Below are 15,454 nucleotides of genomic sequence, written 5' to 3' on the forward strand. Positions count from 1 at the left end.
TATCTCATGAGGTTCTTCCCAAGGCTTTACAGATCAGCAGGAGTCTAAAGAGCATCAGTTGAGTAGTGTGGGCGCTCTTAAAACAAGAACTGTAAAGCACTTAATAAACATTAATCAGTTTAGAAGGTAGAGGGTATTTTCTTCTGCTTCACACTCCTAAGAGAGGTTTGGGCCTTTCTGGGGAGAAATGTCCACCTCTTCCTCCACCTTGGGAGCTGTTAATCTTATGACCAGGCAGGACTAAGGGTGAGGTGCCCTCCAGCTGCCTGTTTATAGCCACGTGTTTTAAGGTTTCTGTAAGATGGTGCTGAACATACTCTAGGAACTGAACTCATGCTGTACCACTCCTCAAGTGCTGCAACAAGCTACTTGGGTTTCCCTCACCTTGTTTCACCCAGCATATCCATGACAACCCCCAGAGGTGCCAGGAAATGGCAGTGCAGTAATCACTGCAGTGTTGTGGGCGGCCTCAAGACCACAATCTTCCTATGGTGCCTAAAAACCTGGTGTCAGGAGAGCATCCCACAGATCTGTCCTAGGCAGGATGGATGGTTAAATTCACTTCTTAGGTTTGCTTGGCGCCCTGGGGGTGCACACACAGTGCTTTCAGACAGCTCAACAGAAGCAAGAAGGGCACGGCATTTCCATGAGCCTGTCCTTCAAATCATGTAACTGAGTAAATGCAAGGCAGCAAGGTTAAGGGTTCATCTGAAACACTCTCACACACAGGTCTCTACTGTAAATCAGTAATTCAGAGCGCTAAACAGATACAAACAACTGAATTTGTCGCTGTAGCAGACCTGTAATCTGGTAGTCAAGAAACAACGAGAAATACACACCCTGATTTCTACCTAGTTTCCAGTTTTTGACCTATCCCTAATTCTAATTTTCAACATCTCTCACCTCCCTTAGAGCAGAAAAAAAGTTCCTCTTTTCCTCTTTTATTCCCCTCCTCCAATAAGACAAGGAAAATAAATCGGTAGCTCTGTTCTCTCCCTGCGCACACCAAGTCCTCTCCACCATTTGACCATACCACATGAGCAGATATTTGGCCTCATAGTGACTAGGTCAGGCTTTCTAAAGACTCCAGCAAACAATCATGTATAGTTATGCAACAATGCCTTTTCTAGCTTTGCTCTGCAGCCCTAGTTACTAGAAATTCACTAAAGAAATAAACGAATCAGAGCTTTTACTCACAGTAAATCGAGCACAAAACCAGTGTCTTCAGCCAAATTATTTAGCAACATAATTTTAAAGGACATGAAAAACTCATTTTTGGAAAAAAACCCGAACTTTGCATGCATTTTCTAAAATAAATATTCAAAGATGGAGTTGCATAATGAAGGAAATCTTCCTTTTGTCATAGTTTGTTGTCCTATTCAGCTACAGCTCCGTTTACAGACAGCCTCTGATAAATATACCCTTGTTTACAGCATTTAAACAATGTTTTCACAGTAATAGTTTTATCTGTCAATTTGCAGTTGAACTTGAAAACTGAAAGTAACAGTCAATAATTGCAGGAGCAATTCTTGGTCAAATGTAACAACCCAAACACTGTGACTGCCATTATCCTCAGAGAATGCAGCATGACCCTGCTCAGAGACAGCAAGGCTTCTTTGACAGAACAAGCACTTGGGTCCTTCAATTTTCTTAAAAGAGAGCTCATTATGGTCACATATGGATGCTGTTTATAAAGACAGACAAATATTATTACTTCCATTCTGCAGAAGGGTTAAGTGAGATCATGACTTGCTCAAAGCACAGCTTCAGTGGAATACTGGGCAAAATTTATTCAAGCTATTCTTGCTGTTCTTAAAGTAGGTGAATTTCTAAAACATTCTGAAAATGTACAGTTAGAGAAGTAGCAGCAGGCTTGATATGCTTCAGCTGTTAAAGTTTTGTGGTACTTTAATGCTTTATTCAAGTTAAACATTAAGATCATTAAAAGGATCTGTTGAAAAAACTTATGAAGCAGAAACCAAGTGTTGTTGCCTATCAGACTATTTCAGATGTAACACAAACTGGATTGGAAGAAGCAGAGTGGAAAACATTTTGCTTAACTGACATCTGAAAGTCAAAGACAGTGGCTCTGAAATGAAATATATTGCTTGGATTCCAGCAGAATAGTCAAAAATACGGGGAAAAAAAGAACAATTAAGATTACAGACCCAATATATTTCTACTGAAACGTCTTTTCTTTTTTTCTTTTTTTTTTTTGAGAAATTTAAATAGTACACAGTAAATTAGATTTGATTTTTGGTAAATTATGCTTTGATACTGCATTCAGCAAGCGCTGGCTTCAATCAATGTCACACCAGAGCTCTGTTATGCTAATAGATGATATGGAAATCAGATGGTTGAACATGAATAGAAAGCACAGGCCATGTACGAGGGGGCTTTGAGATGAGGGGTTGGGGGGACCCTAAGGTTAATCACATCATGTTCAGAACTGTTTTTACAGCACAGAACAGTATTCGACTGCAGGAATTAAAATGGAGATAGGAAAGCATGAGCAGTACTGAGCATTAGTTATGTTGTTCAAAATGGGAAGAGTGCATTCTGTTGCACTCCTTTAGGATGTTGGTGGTTTATGCATGACTTAATGGAGCTCTTATGCTGTTAATAAATCTATATCAAGGTAGCCCCTGCTCCAGTGTTAAAGAGCTTTATAAAAATAAAATTAAAAAAAAAAAAAAAGAAAAAAGATGCATATAATTTCAAAGGGATTTCTCAGCTCTACTCTAATCTTAATAGTTAGGAGAATCTCTAATCTGATAGGACGGATTTCATGCATTTCTTCTTAGTAGTGCTCCTGAATACTAAAGGTTACACTGAGTCAACAGGAGCTGATAAAGCTGCTGATGAAGAGAAGCTTGACTGAGACAGAGAGCTCCCCCCTTGTAGGTGAACCCTGGTCATCTGATAAGAAATGTGGTAGAAAGGGAGGAGAAATTTAATACATAAAAATGTGAATTAATAGTAAAAATGTACATTGATCAAATAGTACATCAAGTATTAGCGACATTTTTTTCCAGTGAGTTTTCTCAGCTGATCTTGTTGATTTGAAGTTGACATGGAATTCAATGACCCTACAGGAATTTCATTATCACAACTTGCTCACAGTACCTTCCCCAGACCAGATGCCCTTGGGTTCCTGCATTATATTGGTGATTTTAATTAAAAATGGATATTGCAGCAAGTTAGAACATTGAAGGGCTGGAGGATGTCCAGAGAAGGGCAATGGAACTGGGGAAGGGGCTGGAGCACAAGTCTGATGAGGGAAGTGGAGATGTTTAGCCTGGAGAAAAGGAGGCTTGGGGGAGATCTTATTGATCTCTTCTCCCAAGTAACAAGTGATAGGTCTAGAGAAAATGGTGTCCAATTGTGCTAGAGGAAGTTTAGAATGAGTTTTAGGAAAAAAAAATTCTTCACCAAAATGACTGTCAAGCACTGGAGCAGGCTGTCCAGGGAGGTTGTGGAATCACTATTCCTGGAAGTATTTAAAAGATCTTAAAGGTCTTTTCAAACCAAAAAGATTCTATGATTCTACCAGGGAATATGAGAATTTATTCAAACCTTATCAAAGCTGGTAGAAATTCTCCTATTGGCTTATGTGGACTTTGGATCAAATCCATGGGAAAAAAAAAAGTATTAGAGGAAATGAGTGACAGCAACAAATTTCAAGGGCTTAAATTACAGATTTGACAGCCTTTAATTACAACTAATTTCAGTTGATAGTGAACTGCACATGAAATTCATCATGGAGATTACTTAGGCAAGCTAAAGTGATAAAGATGAGGGCTTCATTTTAAACTGAAATTGTTTATCACCCACCAATATGTTTCTATGACTGGTTCAAAGGGGGCAAGGGGAAAGATGCTGACTTGTAAATATTCTAAGCAAAATTCAGATACTGGTAGGGGAAAAGGCTCTGAGGAACAAGTAGAAACACACTGTCTGGTAAAATGGCAAGATTCTGTAATACTCAGTTCTGCTTCCAGCAGGGAAGAGACAGCAGGCAAACCTAAGATTTCCACCTACAGCCTTTTTCAGCCCCGTACATCTGCAGAAATCAACCAATTTCATTTGAACAATCAAGATTACACCTGGTACAATGTTTAGAATGATCTGCCAAGAAGTGCAGATAAGAAAGTCTAGAAATTTTGGAAGACTTTTTGCTCGGCTACTAATGTTGATGGAGTAAATAGAGGAAAGCAAAATAGGTGCAGCCTCAAACTCCAAAAACTTGTGTTGATTCAGCAGTTCTTCCCTCAAAAGTTCAGATCTTTTTAATGGGTACTGAAAGTGATGTGTGGTTGTTAGGACACAAAGTTATTAGTGCATTATTAGCTGTGACTAATGATAAATCAAGGGTGTAGCCTCTGACACAGGAGCCATTACAGAAGATGGAGAGGATGACGGCTTAGGCCTATTACTAATTCAGATCTTTCTTATCAGGGATAAACTAATGGAAGCTAAGGATAATAATTCTCTTTAAAGAGAAAAGACATCTCAATCTTATGGTTTGCTCCAATGATTAGCTGTGCTCACACACAGGGAAGGCAGTAACTTTTTAGCACTTGAGTTACAACTGGGTTTCCAGGAAAATGAGTTTCCTCTCTTACTCTGCCATTCCCTAAGCTGTGTGAGTACAGTAGCCTTTGAAACAAATGCATAAATCTCATCTGGTAGATGATTTTTGTTTTGGTTTGTTTATTTTTTTAACTATGTCCTCTTGCTTGTCCATTTAGAGTGTTCTCTGTCTTTCATGATTCCTTCTTCAGCTGAACAGCTCTGACACAAAGGTGAAGAAAGGGTAGGTTGTGGGGATAACAAGTGATTTATGAAGCACTTCATTGCACCCATTATATTATTTAAAAATCACAGGTATGGATGGGGTAAAGCAGGTGCTTGGTTTGGAGTCTTCTGGAAAGCAGCTTCCCATAACTTAGGGGAGCCAGGATAATCCATGGCTTGGATACCACCTTTAACATTGACGCTGCTTCGGAATTAGTTCTCACATGTCCTGAAACAACAGGTCAAATACACAACAGCAGAAGCACATGGCACAACTGGGGAGAACTTTAGGCAGGTAACTAAAGGAAACACTGGGGAAGAAGAACCAGAGTAAGAGGTAGAGAGCAGGGGGGAATTATTACCAGGACTAGTTCCCCTGGAAGTGTCCTCCACACTGCTGCTGTCTCATGGAAACTGAGATGCTCCTTTTGTTTTGGTTTGTTGCTGTTTTCAGATGAACCATGTGTAAACAACACGTTGTGAAAAGAGCACACTTTGATCATTTGTGAATGCTAAACCTTCTTTCATACTAATTGTTCTAATTTTCAATTTAAATTCAGGTTCTGAATTTCACATATAACAACATTTTTATCCTTCAGTTGCTCTGACACACTGAAGCAGATAATCTCTTAAAGCATAGAACCATAAGCATTTTTCCTTCTTTGCAAGAGGTGAAAGAAGTTTAGAGAATCAATAAGTAAAAACTGTTAACTGTCCTATATATTTTAACACACAGAATCTCTCTTTTATCCCTGGAAGACCCAAAAGAATGAAGTGGGATGAATCCACACGGTAGAAATAAAGACTGGTTCTTCATACTTCCCTAGAACTATGTTATGTCAATTAAAAAATACACTGAGAAAAATTATTTTTAAAAAATCAAGTCTGCCTCCTACATAGACAAAAACAAAGGCATCTTTCCACTCCCCCATGCCATTTTCCAGTGCTCTGACTTTAGCAGCAGCCCTTTTCCTGGGCTCCTCCTCCTCTTTGTTTTACAGTGAACTTAAATATTTAATTATCAGTCTTAATTTCATCCCAGCATTAGACTGTAGCCTGTTCACATTTAGTCATACATCCCTATTTTATTATACCTTGTCCAATCACCTCTTTTAAGCAGCCCTGGAATATTGCAGATGCTGCTGAAAAACCCAATCTAGAAAGTTTTGCATTTAGTTTTGATGCACAAAAAGAAAGGGAGCACTGGTTGTGTCTGCCCAATAACTTCTGTTACTCAGGACTTTCTCTACTTTAATTAATGCTTTGTAATTTTTTGCTTTTTCCCAAGTGCCTGAGATTCAGGATACACCTTTTGCTCAGATCACACAGAAAAGATGTGCTCTACTAAAATATTAACACTTTAGCCTTTAGTTATGCCAACTGTACCCTTAGGGGATGGCCTGTGCTGCTTTTACCTTCTGTGAGTTTACCAAACAAAACAAATTATGCCACCAAATATGTGTAATATGCCTTGATTCCTTTTTTGAGGGGACATAGCAGGATGGTTTGTTTGCAAGATGTTTAAAAAAAGAGAAGCACAGCCCTTGCTGATACTGTAGGATTTCATCAAATAATGAGTATAATTTGGTTAGCTCCTTCAAAAAGACATGAATTCACATGCTGAAGAGAAGAGCTAAGGAGATGATGAGAAGGGTAAAGAGGCCAGACAGGCTCAGAGGCTACATCTATAGTGAGAAAGGTGACAAATTCCTGGTTTGTTTACCCTTGACAACAAATAAGGCGGAGAGGAGACACTCTGCTCAATTTGGGGCACTGTTAGAGGAAGAGAGAAAAAGGAGAGAGGAAGAAAAATGACTATTTATTCTGACTGACAATGTTAACATCCAAGGAATAGGGCACACAGTAGTTTTGCTGCTGAGTAACACTGAGATCACATCCAAGCTGTAAATTGGCTGGCAGCAACAGAGCAAAGAAAGCAAAGGGAAAAATGAACAGATTAATGTATTGATTTCCACGTTCCTCTTGAAGGAAAGGTAACCAATTACTCCTTTCACTGAAAGGAAGGGAAAAGCTTGGGGAGAGCAACACATCAGCAGACCTTTTTTACACACTAATCTTCAAAGACTTATGGATATACTCAGCCAATGAAGCCAATGAAACGGGAAAACAATTCCCACTGATTCGAGCATGCTTTGAGAAACTTTGAAAGTTTAAAAAAGAAAAAAAAAGTTATGCATTGAAATCCTTAGATTGAAGTTATGCCTTGAAATCCCAAGCTAGAGCACAGCAATTAAAAAAAAAAATTAAAATAACAGGGCTCTTGATCACTTCCTGCATTTCAGCAACTAAACTTGAGGCAAAGTAGATATGCTAAGGGCGTCAAGATTTTTAGAGTGGCATTTATAGGCTATGAAAAATCAGAACAAGTCATCTTCATATTTTAATATCTTACTGTTATATGAAACAATCTGAATTTCATTCTACAGCTACCTTCTACCTTTAAATCTGAAGATTTTGCTGATTTTTTTAAAAATAATGATGTCCTATTCTTTCATTTAACAAGTCCAAAAGGCCCAATGTCCACTGTTGTCCTTGCCCTCTCCTGAAAATTTCTCTAAGTGGTACCAAACAGGCAAGATAGCACATTTTGATAGAAATTTGAGATTTCTGCCACTGAAAGATGGCATCATAGCACCAAGCACGATCTCATCTCTCCCATCACACACCAATCCACATTATTGATATTTATAAATCCTCAGTGTCTCAAGTCAAGGTGATATGTTAATGAATGCAATAAAAATAAAAGCATTCATTGTATATAGACTTTCCCTGCAAGAGTCAGGAGGAAGAACAAGAATTCTTTCTCAATTACCAATCTGAACTATCTGAACAATATCACAAAACCTAATACAACTATCTATCTAATGAGTGAAATAAATATAGAAATGGTCTAAATAAGGATAAATATCTCATTTCCTAAACCCATCTGTTGTAAATCCTGTCAGAAATCTTTTCAAAAGGTTATAAATAATCTATTTTAGAAACAGGCAACACATTTATTCCTAGCAGCAAATTCAAACATGATGAGTAATCTGGCATAGAGCTTTTAAATTCACCAGCTGCCACCCACCTCGGGCAGCATCATACCTCATTTTATATGTGTAATATGAACCATTTGTTAATAACTGCTTGAACCCAACATGGCCATAGGTAATCCCACTCCTGAATTTTCCACTCAAGCTGAAATTAAAATAAAATATCTCACCTAACAGAGTACAAATATTTGAAACAGGCAAAAACTGTCCATAAAATGAAAATTAATGCATTTGCAACAAGAAATATAAATTTGAAGCATTAAAAATATATTTCTCTATTCTTCATCAGAAAAAAAAAATTGTCTTTTTTAAAACCTAGTAAAGAAAAAACATGTCTGCTTTGAATTGGAGACAGTGATGGGAGACAGAAGTACCTAGATAATTCTCTGGTGTTATGAAAAAATATAAACTTCTAAGTGCTTCCCTGCACTTTAACATATACATAAATATACAAATACACTTCTGTTAAAATGCCATCCTCCTAGAAAGCTGTGAGCTAACTATATGAAGTACTGTTCTGTTTAGCTTCCTTTAGGTAAGGAGAGGTATTTTTGCTCTGCATTCCAGTTAATTTCTTTAAAAAAATAATGCTACAAGATTTGACTCACTGTTCTTGTTAAGTGACAATTTTAACAGAAGACTATTTGGGTTTCTTGGTGGAGAGGGAAGTTTCTTTGTTTTGTCTTACCAGACTTTAAATTTTCAAATCACCAGGATGGGTAGCCACCATCTTTGCCTAGTCTTGAATGAAATAGAGTAATGAACTGCAGAAATTGGCTTTATTTCAGGTACTTAGGCAAAAAACCCAGTACAGGTACACACTATCACTTTCTTTCTACAGGTACAGGATCAGGTAAGTGACTGACTCTGATCTGTTTAAACACAACAATCCCCACACACACTTGTATGGGAGTTCTACATCAAACAATCCTTTCACAAGTCACAAAGACTACCACAGAATTAAATAACTTGATAAAGACCATAAAGTAATTATTTCAAGATTAACCATTCTAATTTCAGCTTCCTGAATAAATTCTGTAGAAAAAATAAATTTCTTTCTCACAGTTGTTCTCCTTCAGCAAAATAAAATTGTCTAGGCAGGGAATATCTGGAATTGACCGCTGCATGATCGCACAATCATATACCTGGACATAAAGTAACTTGAGACCAAGACCTGCTATACAAGCTTTGAGATGGAATCAGGGATGACTCAATGGCCTGAAAAATCTTAAAAAAGAATGAGTGCTGTGAAATGAGACACTATCAACACTGCTGAAACCTATCATTTTCTTGTGAATTTCCAGTCATTTATTTTATGTAGTTTTCACAGAGCTTGAAACAGTCTCCACTTTATTACTTTCTTTTCCTTGCCTTGTCAGCAAAGTGAAAAAGAAAATATCTACAAGCAAACTACTTATGATCTTGTGGCATTTCTTAGCGAATGAAGAAGCACACTAAATTCACAACACATTTTCTAAGCAAAGGAAAATCTTCTCCCAAGTTTACTGCAGTTTTACACTTCTGCAACTCCTGGGAATGAATTACTTGAGAACCAGCCTAATGCCAAAATAATGCAGTAGTGATTTGGGTTTAAAGCTGGCTATCAAAATCCCAAATGAAGAAGAGTGAATTTCTATTCTGCACAGGGAATTCTCCAGGTGGGGGTAAGCCATGCTGTGGCTGTGGAGGTATCTGGCTTGGTTCCATAGATGTTAGCTCAACCAAGTTAATAAGATGGGCTCACCCTAGGCTGGAAACAGAGGCTAACCTGGACTTTATCTTTAAATTGCTCCAATCTTTCCTCCTCCAAAATTAGAACAGTGAAGAGCTGAGATGGATTCAAACTCTCAAACTTTAGTCGAACAAAAGCTTTGACTAAGTAAATAAAGATCAAACCCCTCATCAATCTCCATAAACACCAGAACTGACTTTTTACACTAAACCAAAAAAATCAGAGTAACCATAATATTATTCTAAAAGATACATTTAAATACAAACTACAAATATCAGAGGAGCAATGCAGCTCATTAAACTAAATCCATGTACGCACAGAGTAAATATTCATGAAAGAAAATTGAATCGTACGTTCAGGATATTTCTGAACACCAGAAGTTAATTTCAGCTACTGACAGTTGCAAATTTTCCATGATTTTCAGTAAGATTTTTATGCATTTACAGAATTTCAAAGGCACAGGAAATAATGAAATTTTCAGTGTGGGAATTTAAAACCTAGAGGTTGTCTTCCTTAGGACATGTTTTTCAAAACAGTCTGCATCCTATACAGTGCACTCCAAACTGCACTCCAAGACGACCCAAGGGCAGAAATCAGTGATGAACTTCCTCAGCAAGCCCAGAAATGTATTCCATCCCCTCTTCAATGTCAGCACTTCTTCATTTCAGAACTCTTTGAACAATACAAGAAAGACAGGACATGCAAAGCCTGTGCTTTTACTGCTGTGCAGGAAAAGCAGGATGAGCTGATTGTTTAGGGCCTGGGAGAAGCTCACCAAACTCAACACAATCCCTCCTGTTGATTTTAGTGGCTTTTCCACCAGGCCAAAAACAGATAAAACATCGCAATGCGTGACTGTGGCTCGGTATCGGCACACCCACCCCTTCTCACTGATCAGTACTCGCTGGTGATTTGGCAAATGTGCTTGTACATGACACAGCAGGAAATACAACGTTTGCAAATAGCACTTTGTCAGACAGAACCGCTCGCCTGGTGTTAGACAGTTACAACTATTAAGCGCTGGCTGCTCATTCCAGCCAGTGAAATGCTGTTGCAAATGAAAGATGAAGCATTGCATGAAGCCATGCCAAAATGGATAGAAGGATGGTTACTTACCAACGGGGCGAGCTGTTGACATTACAATGATGTAGTGAGAACATAAAAAGGAAATTAAAAAAAGAAAAGAATATCTGTCAGAATGCATGACGTGTAATGTAACTTTCCACTATGGATACTACCATGATTGCTAACCCCTCAAATGGCAGTCTAAGTCAAATGTTCACTGCTGTTATTGTTTAGTCACGTGCCACTATCATCCCATTTACTTGAGCATAGCATCTGAACAAGCTGACTGGAACCATTCTCTGAGAAACATTTTTATTATCTTCGCATGCCATCATCAAATATCATTGTTAATGCCTGATAAAAGAAAAATTGCATTGCATTAGCACAAACTTTTAGATCCCAATGAACACATCAATTTAAGCCTCACACTGCCTAATGTCATGCAAGGCATTTGCTTTCTGAGTCATATAACAACTGAATTTTAAGCATGACCAGTCAGTATAGCAGTAAGGGCTACAGAAAGCCCAGGACAGTTTTTCTCATTCAATAATGGGCATGAAAGCTTACAGCACAGTGCTTTCTCATCACTGACAATGCTGATGAAAATATAACAAATGGGCTGAAATGGCCACAGGGGCTTCAACCCAGAACCTCCCAAACCACTGCTTAGGTAACTTCAACTTGCTAAAAAATTGCTGTTAAATGATTGACAGGTTAATACTGTTTCAGGCTGATACAGAGATTGAAAGTTGCTGCTGCAACAGGTGATTTCTTGGTTATAGCAACATCCCTTCATTACAATTGTGCTGGGGAAAAGAGCTGTCAGTCCCTCTGCTAATAAAATATAGACATCTCTTTCAGAACAGCTGAAAATTTGGACATAAAATTGACTCCAGGTTGTAGCTGTGTAGGCAAAGCTTCCCTTATTTTATCAGCAGCAACAATTGCACATTTCTGAGCATTGGCACAATTATATATGTTTTTTAATTTTTAAGATTACCAGTCCTGTGTGCTTATGTGCAGGCTAGGGTCAAATGTAAGACATGCAAATTGAGGGGTAACAGAGGTTGCAAGGGCCTTCTTAGCTCTCAGCTTTTCAATGGCTCTGTCCCTATTTTATTTAACTGTGTCTAGTCTGCTGCCATTCTCACCCATCATCTATTGGAACACTTTTTGGCTTCCTTTATTATGGACATTTTTCTTCTTCTGCAGAAAGATGGGGTGTAAGAGTGATACGCATCTTTCCATGAGAGAACATGGAGTCTGGGTCACAGAACTCAGATTCTGCTGTTGTTTGTGGCAGTGTAATGCAACCTGCCTGACTGCATCCCCATCCTCTGGTTAAGGAGATGGAGCTGTGAGTGAGGGAGCTAAGGGCTATGTGGTTTTTGTCATGTGTGCAGATGGAACTACACGACACCTGCAAGGTCCAAGACAAGCTCAAGGTAAATTTTGAAATGCTAAGTGGTTTTGCTCCTTTACATGACGTGGTAAAACCAGTGTCAGACAACAGTGTCAATTCAAAATTCAGAATGAAGGTTTTCTTTAATTAATAAGTCCATTGTTCATCATCCCTTTAAAGTCAAAGGGAGATTTCCTAGTCCTTTGTTTACAGAAAATTCAGAGTAAAAGCTTTCTCCAATGAATTTCTTGTTTTTCCTCATTTTCTGTCATATCTTGAACATGTAGCATGTTTCTAATATCATGGCTTCCTTTTTATTGAATAAATGCTATGTATTTGACTGTAAATTACAAACCAAGGGGGAAAATACACAAGATAATGAAAACATGCTTTTACTGGGGGGAGATATATTAAATGACAGATTTCCTTGAGTTTTTCCCCTTTAATTTCATTGGGTTTAAGCTTCAGTGATTTCAAAGGATTTTTTTGCTGGGTTCTAGCTACTGTGCACTTTACAAGTCAGGGTAGCAAATCCAAAAGGCTTGCTCCAGTAATGTGCACAGTGGACACAGTTCTAGGAGTGTTCAAAGGCCAGGCAACTGGTTACCAGAATTACTGGACATTGTGATCCTGCCTGTGACAAAGAACAGAGTGAGACTATTTCTGGGAATTTGCTGTGGTGACTAATTTTCCCATATTACAAAAAGGAAGAACAATCTCTTACACACCTATTGCCTCAATTTAAAATGGGAAGAGCCATATTGTCACTTACAGTCTAAAGTGAACACTGAGGAAATATTTCAACAGATTATCACAACGCTCTCTTTTCTTTGTTACATACCAACATCTCTCCCCTTACAAAGCCACTCTGGCTTCTTTTTTTTTTTTTTTTCCCTTTGAATTCAGCAAATTAAACTGAACTGTGTCCATGCATTAAATGGATGGAAATGGAAGCTGGCCTCTTGGGTCAGTTGACCCCAGTTCTAATAAAGCAATCCATTGAGACTTTGAACATTTGATTTAATGTGTATGAAAAGAGGAGGACAGATAAAGCTAAAAATGTTTTTATTAACCTTTCCCAGCTCTACTGAAAACCGTCAGCATGCACCACTAAACTGTGAAATAGTGTCTGCATGATATCCATTGTGCCAAATTGCTGCTTCTCTTTTGGAATGAGGTAATAACTATTATATCCTATTTACTCAAATAGAAATACTAGCTTACAAACTTTTTCTCTCCCCATAATCTTTAGCATGCCTATATCTACTGTCCTGAAAGATATTTTTGTCAGCTCATTATTCCACCAGCCTTAAAACCTCCTTACCAAATCAAAGAGCAGCACATAAACAGTGAGTGGATACTAGAGACCACAAATATTTTAGGAGAGCGTAATTAGTCTTTACCTTGTAATACTAACATAATTTAATTAGGATTTTCTCTTTCCTTTGGCTATGGTTTATTTTTTGGATAAAGGGTAGTGGTAGAGAGCTTAATTATGGCAGAGCTAATCCCATAATAATATTATCTGTGTTATGTTTGTCATTAATAAATATAGTTGCTCTACTCCTTATACTTCTTAGAGAAAGAAACGTGACTAATAGCCTGAACTGATGGCTCACATAGTAATGTCTATGCTCACGGTTATGCAGTGCTAGCTTATGCATATATGCATCTGCCCTTCAATAAAAACACATTGGGACAGGGCATTAACTGCAGGGGGATCCTATCCTCCTGAAATCAATTAAAATTTTGTATGAGATATCAACAGGACCAAGATTTCACCTGCGCTATAAACCAGTGCAGCAGTGCCACCACTGCAAAGGGTGTGTGGCACCCAAACAATGGCAGGGAAGGCTGTGGCCTATCTCAAAGAATCAGAAAGCAATTCTCCGTGTAGGACACAGCCCTGCCTCTGTGGGAGCACTCACCTCGCACGGTGAGCGTAGCAGAGGCTTCCACTTTCCCAACTCGATTCTCAGCGATGCAGGTGTAGGTGCCTTCGTCCGTGCTCATGGCTTTCTTAATGCGCAGCGTGTAGTCGTCTTTGATGTCATACCTGTGGCACAGCAAAAGAATGGAAACTCTTTTTGTGGGCAACAGGAATAGACAAAAACTATCACCTGGAAAATGCCACTCTGAATCTATCTTGGAGCCAACTTTGGAAGATAAATTATTATCCAGCATTAGATAATCCCACGAAGCATTAATCTCCGTGACATTTTTATTGCACTCCGCATTAGTTAGAAACTTTACATAGAATTAGTATTGCTATGTTCAGTATTAGGGCTTTATTAGTAATATCATTCACTTTGTCCTTGATCTAGACGAAAAAGATAAAATTAAGGTATCAGACATCAGTTATCAATACATGACAGGTCAGGTTTATCATGCCTTTAACTATGTGAGCTAAACCTTTTACCTTTTGCTGATTTGGAAATTTCCTTTTATATACAGTTTTTCCCTACAGCAGCAATCCCTTAGAGAACAGTGAGCATGGATCTCACTACTCAATTGCAAACAATAAAAAATATATTCAGGCACTGGAAGGTGACATTTATTGAACAGGCACATTAGAGCAGATTTATCAATTTCACAGAAATACAACAAAATGATTCAATAAGGGTGGACAGTGACATCTTCTCTTTCTTAAAAGGAATTAGAAGCAATTCAATCGTGTTTTGTCCATTTCTTTGTCTCCACTGTTGAAATAATTTTCAAACTATGAGGATGTGTAAAAACTTAATTAATGCAACATACTGCAACATGCAGTGAGCATTTATTCTCAAGATATTTAGATTGATTATACCCAGAAAAATATTTTCAGTTAAATTGTTCTTATCCTGCAGAAGTCATGCTTAACAAAGTGTTTTAGGCTCTGATCCAAAGCTCATCAATGTTAACAGGACACGTCACGTTGTATAAAATGTCATTGGTTCTCAAATCAGGAAAACTCTTATCAGCATAGATACTTTACCCTTTAAATAATATTTTGTTAAATGATTTTCAACAACATTTCTTCTCAATACAATACATTAAAGTCACCTTGAATCTAGACTTGGTTTCAGATTCACATGTATCACTGAAATAGGAACAGAAAACTAAAGACGGATCTAGACTTCAAGAGGTGTCAATTCTATTTCTCACTGTACACACAGTCCTGACATAATTTTAGAAGGACTCATTTACCTTTTTTTTTATTATTATGCAGTAAAGACCTTTTAGACTGATAGAGGAAACACATAAAATCGTACGGAAGAGCACCCTTAAATGTTTGGATGAATAAGGATGCAATGCAACTAATCAGCGGAATGTTTCAGGCTCTGTGAGCATTTTTTGATCTTTTGGGAATGTGAAAGATAACTTTTTCTTGTGTATATAATGTACATTGCTATTGATTCATCC

General features: G+C 37.9%; 1 protein-coding gene across 13 annotated transcripts in view; it reads right to left on the reverse strand.

The window, feature by feature from the left end:
- The window catches only part of ROBO2 (roundabout guidance receptor 2), an 847,836-nt gene that overhangs the window by 106,721 nt on the left and 725,661 nt on the right, over positions 1-15,454 (reverse strand). For 8 of the 13 annotated variants that reach the window (XM_033051272.2, XM_033051268.2, XM_033051271.2 and 5 more), the window contains exons 6-7: positions 13,981-14,108; positions 10,702-10,713 (exon numbers count right to left, since the gene is read on the reverse strand). In XM_033051272.2, the coding sequence (XP_032907163.1) occupies positions 10,702-10,713; positions 13,981-14,108 (140 nt within the window). The remainder of the gene's footprint in view (positions 1-10,701; positions 10,714-13,980; positions 14,109-15,454) is intronic. The other 5 variants (XM_033051267.2, XM_033051273.2, XM_033051269.2 and 2 more) reach the window with 1 other exon arrangement.

This window comes from Catharus ustulatus, chromosome 2 (genome assembly GCF_009819885.2).
Source record: "Catharus ustulatus isolate bCatUst1 chromosome 2, bCatUst1.pri.v2, whole genome shotgun sequence".
NCBI classification, from domain to species: domain Eukaryota; kingdom Metazoa; phylum Chordata; class Aves; order Passeriformes; family Turdidae; genus Catharus; species Catharus ustulatus.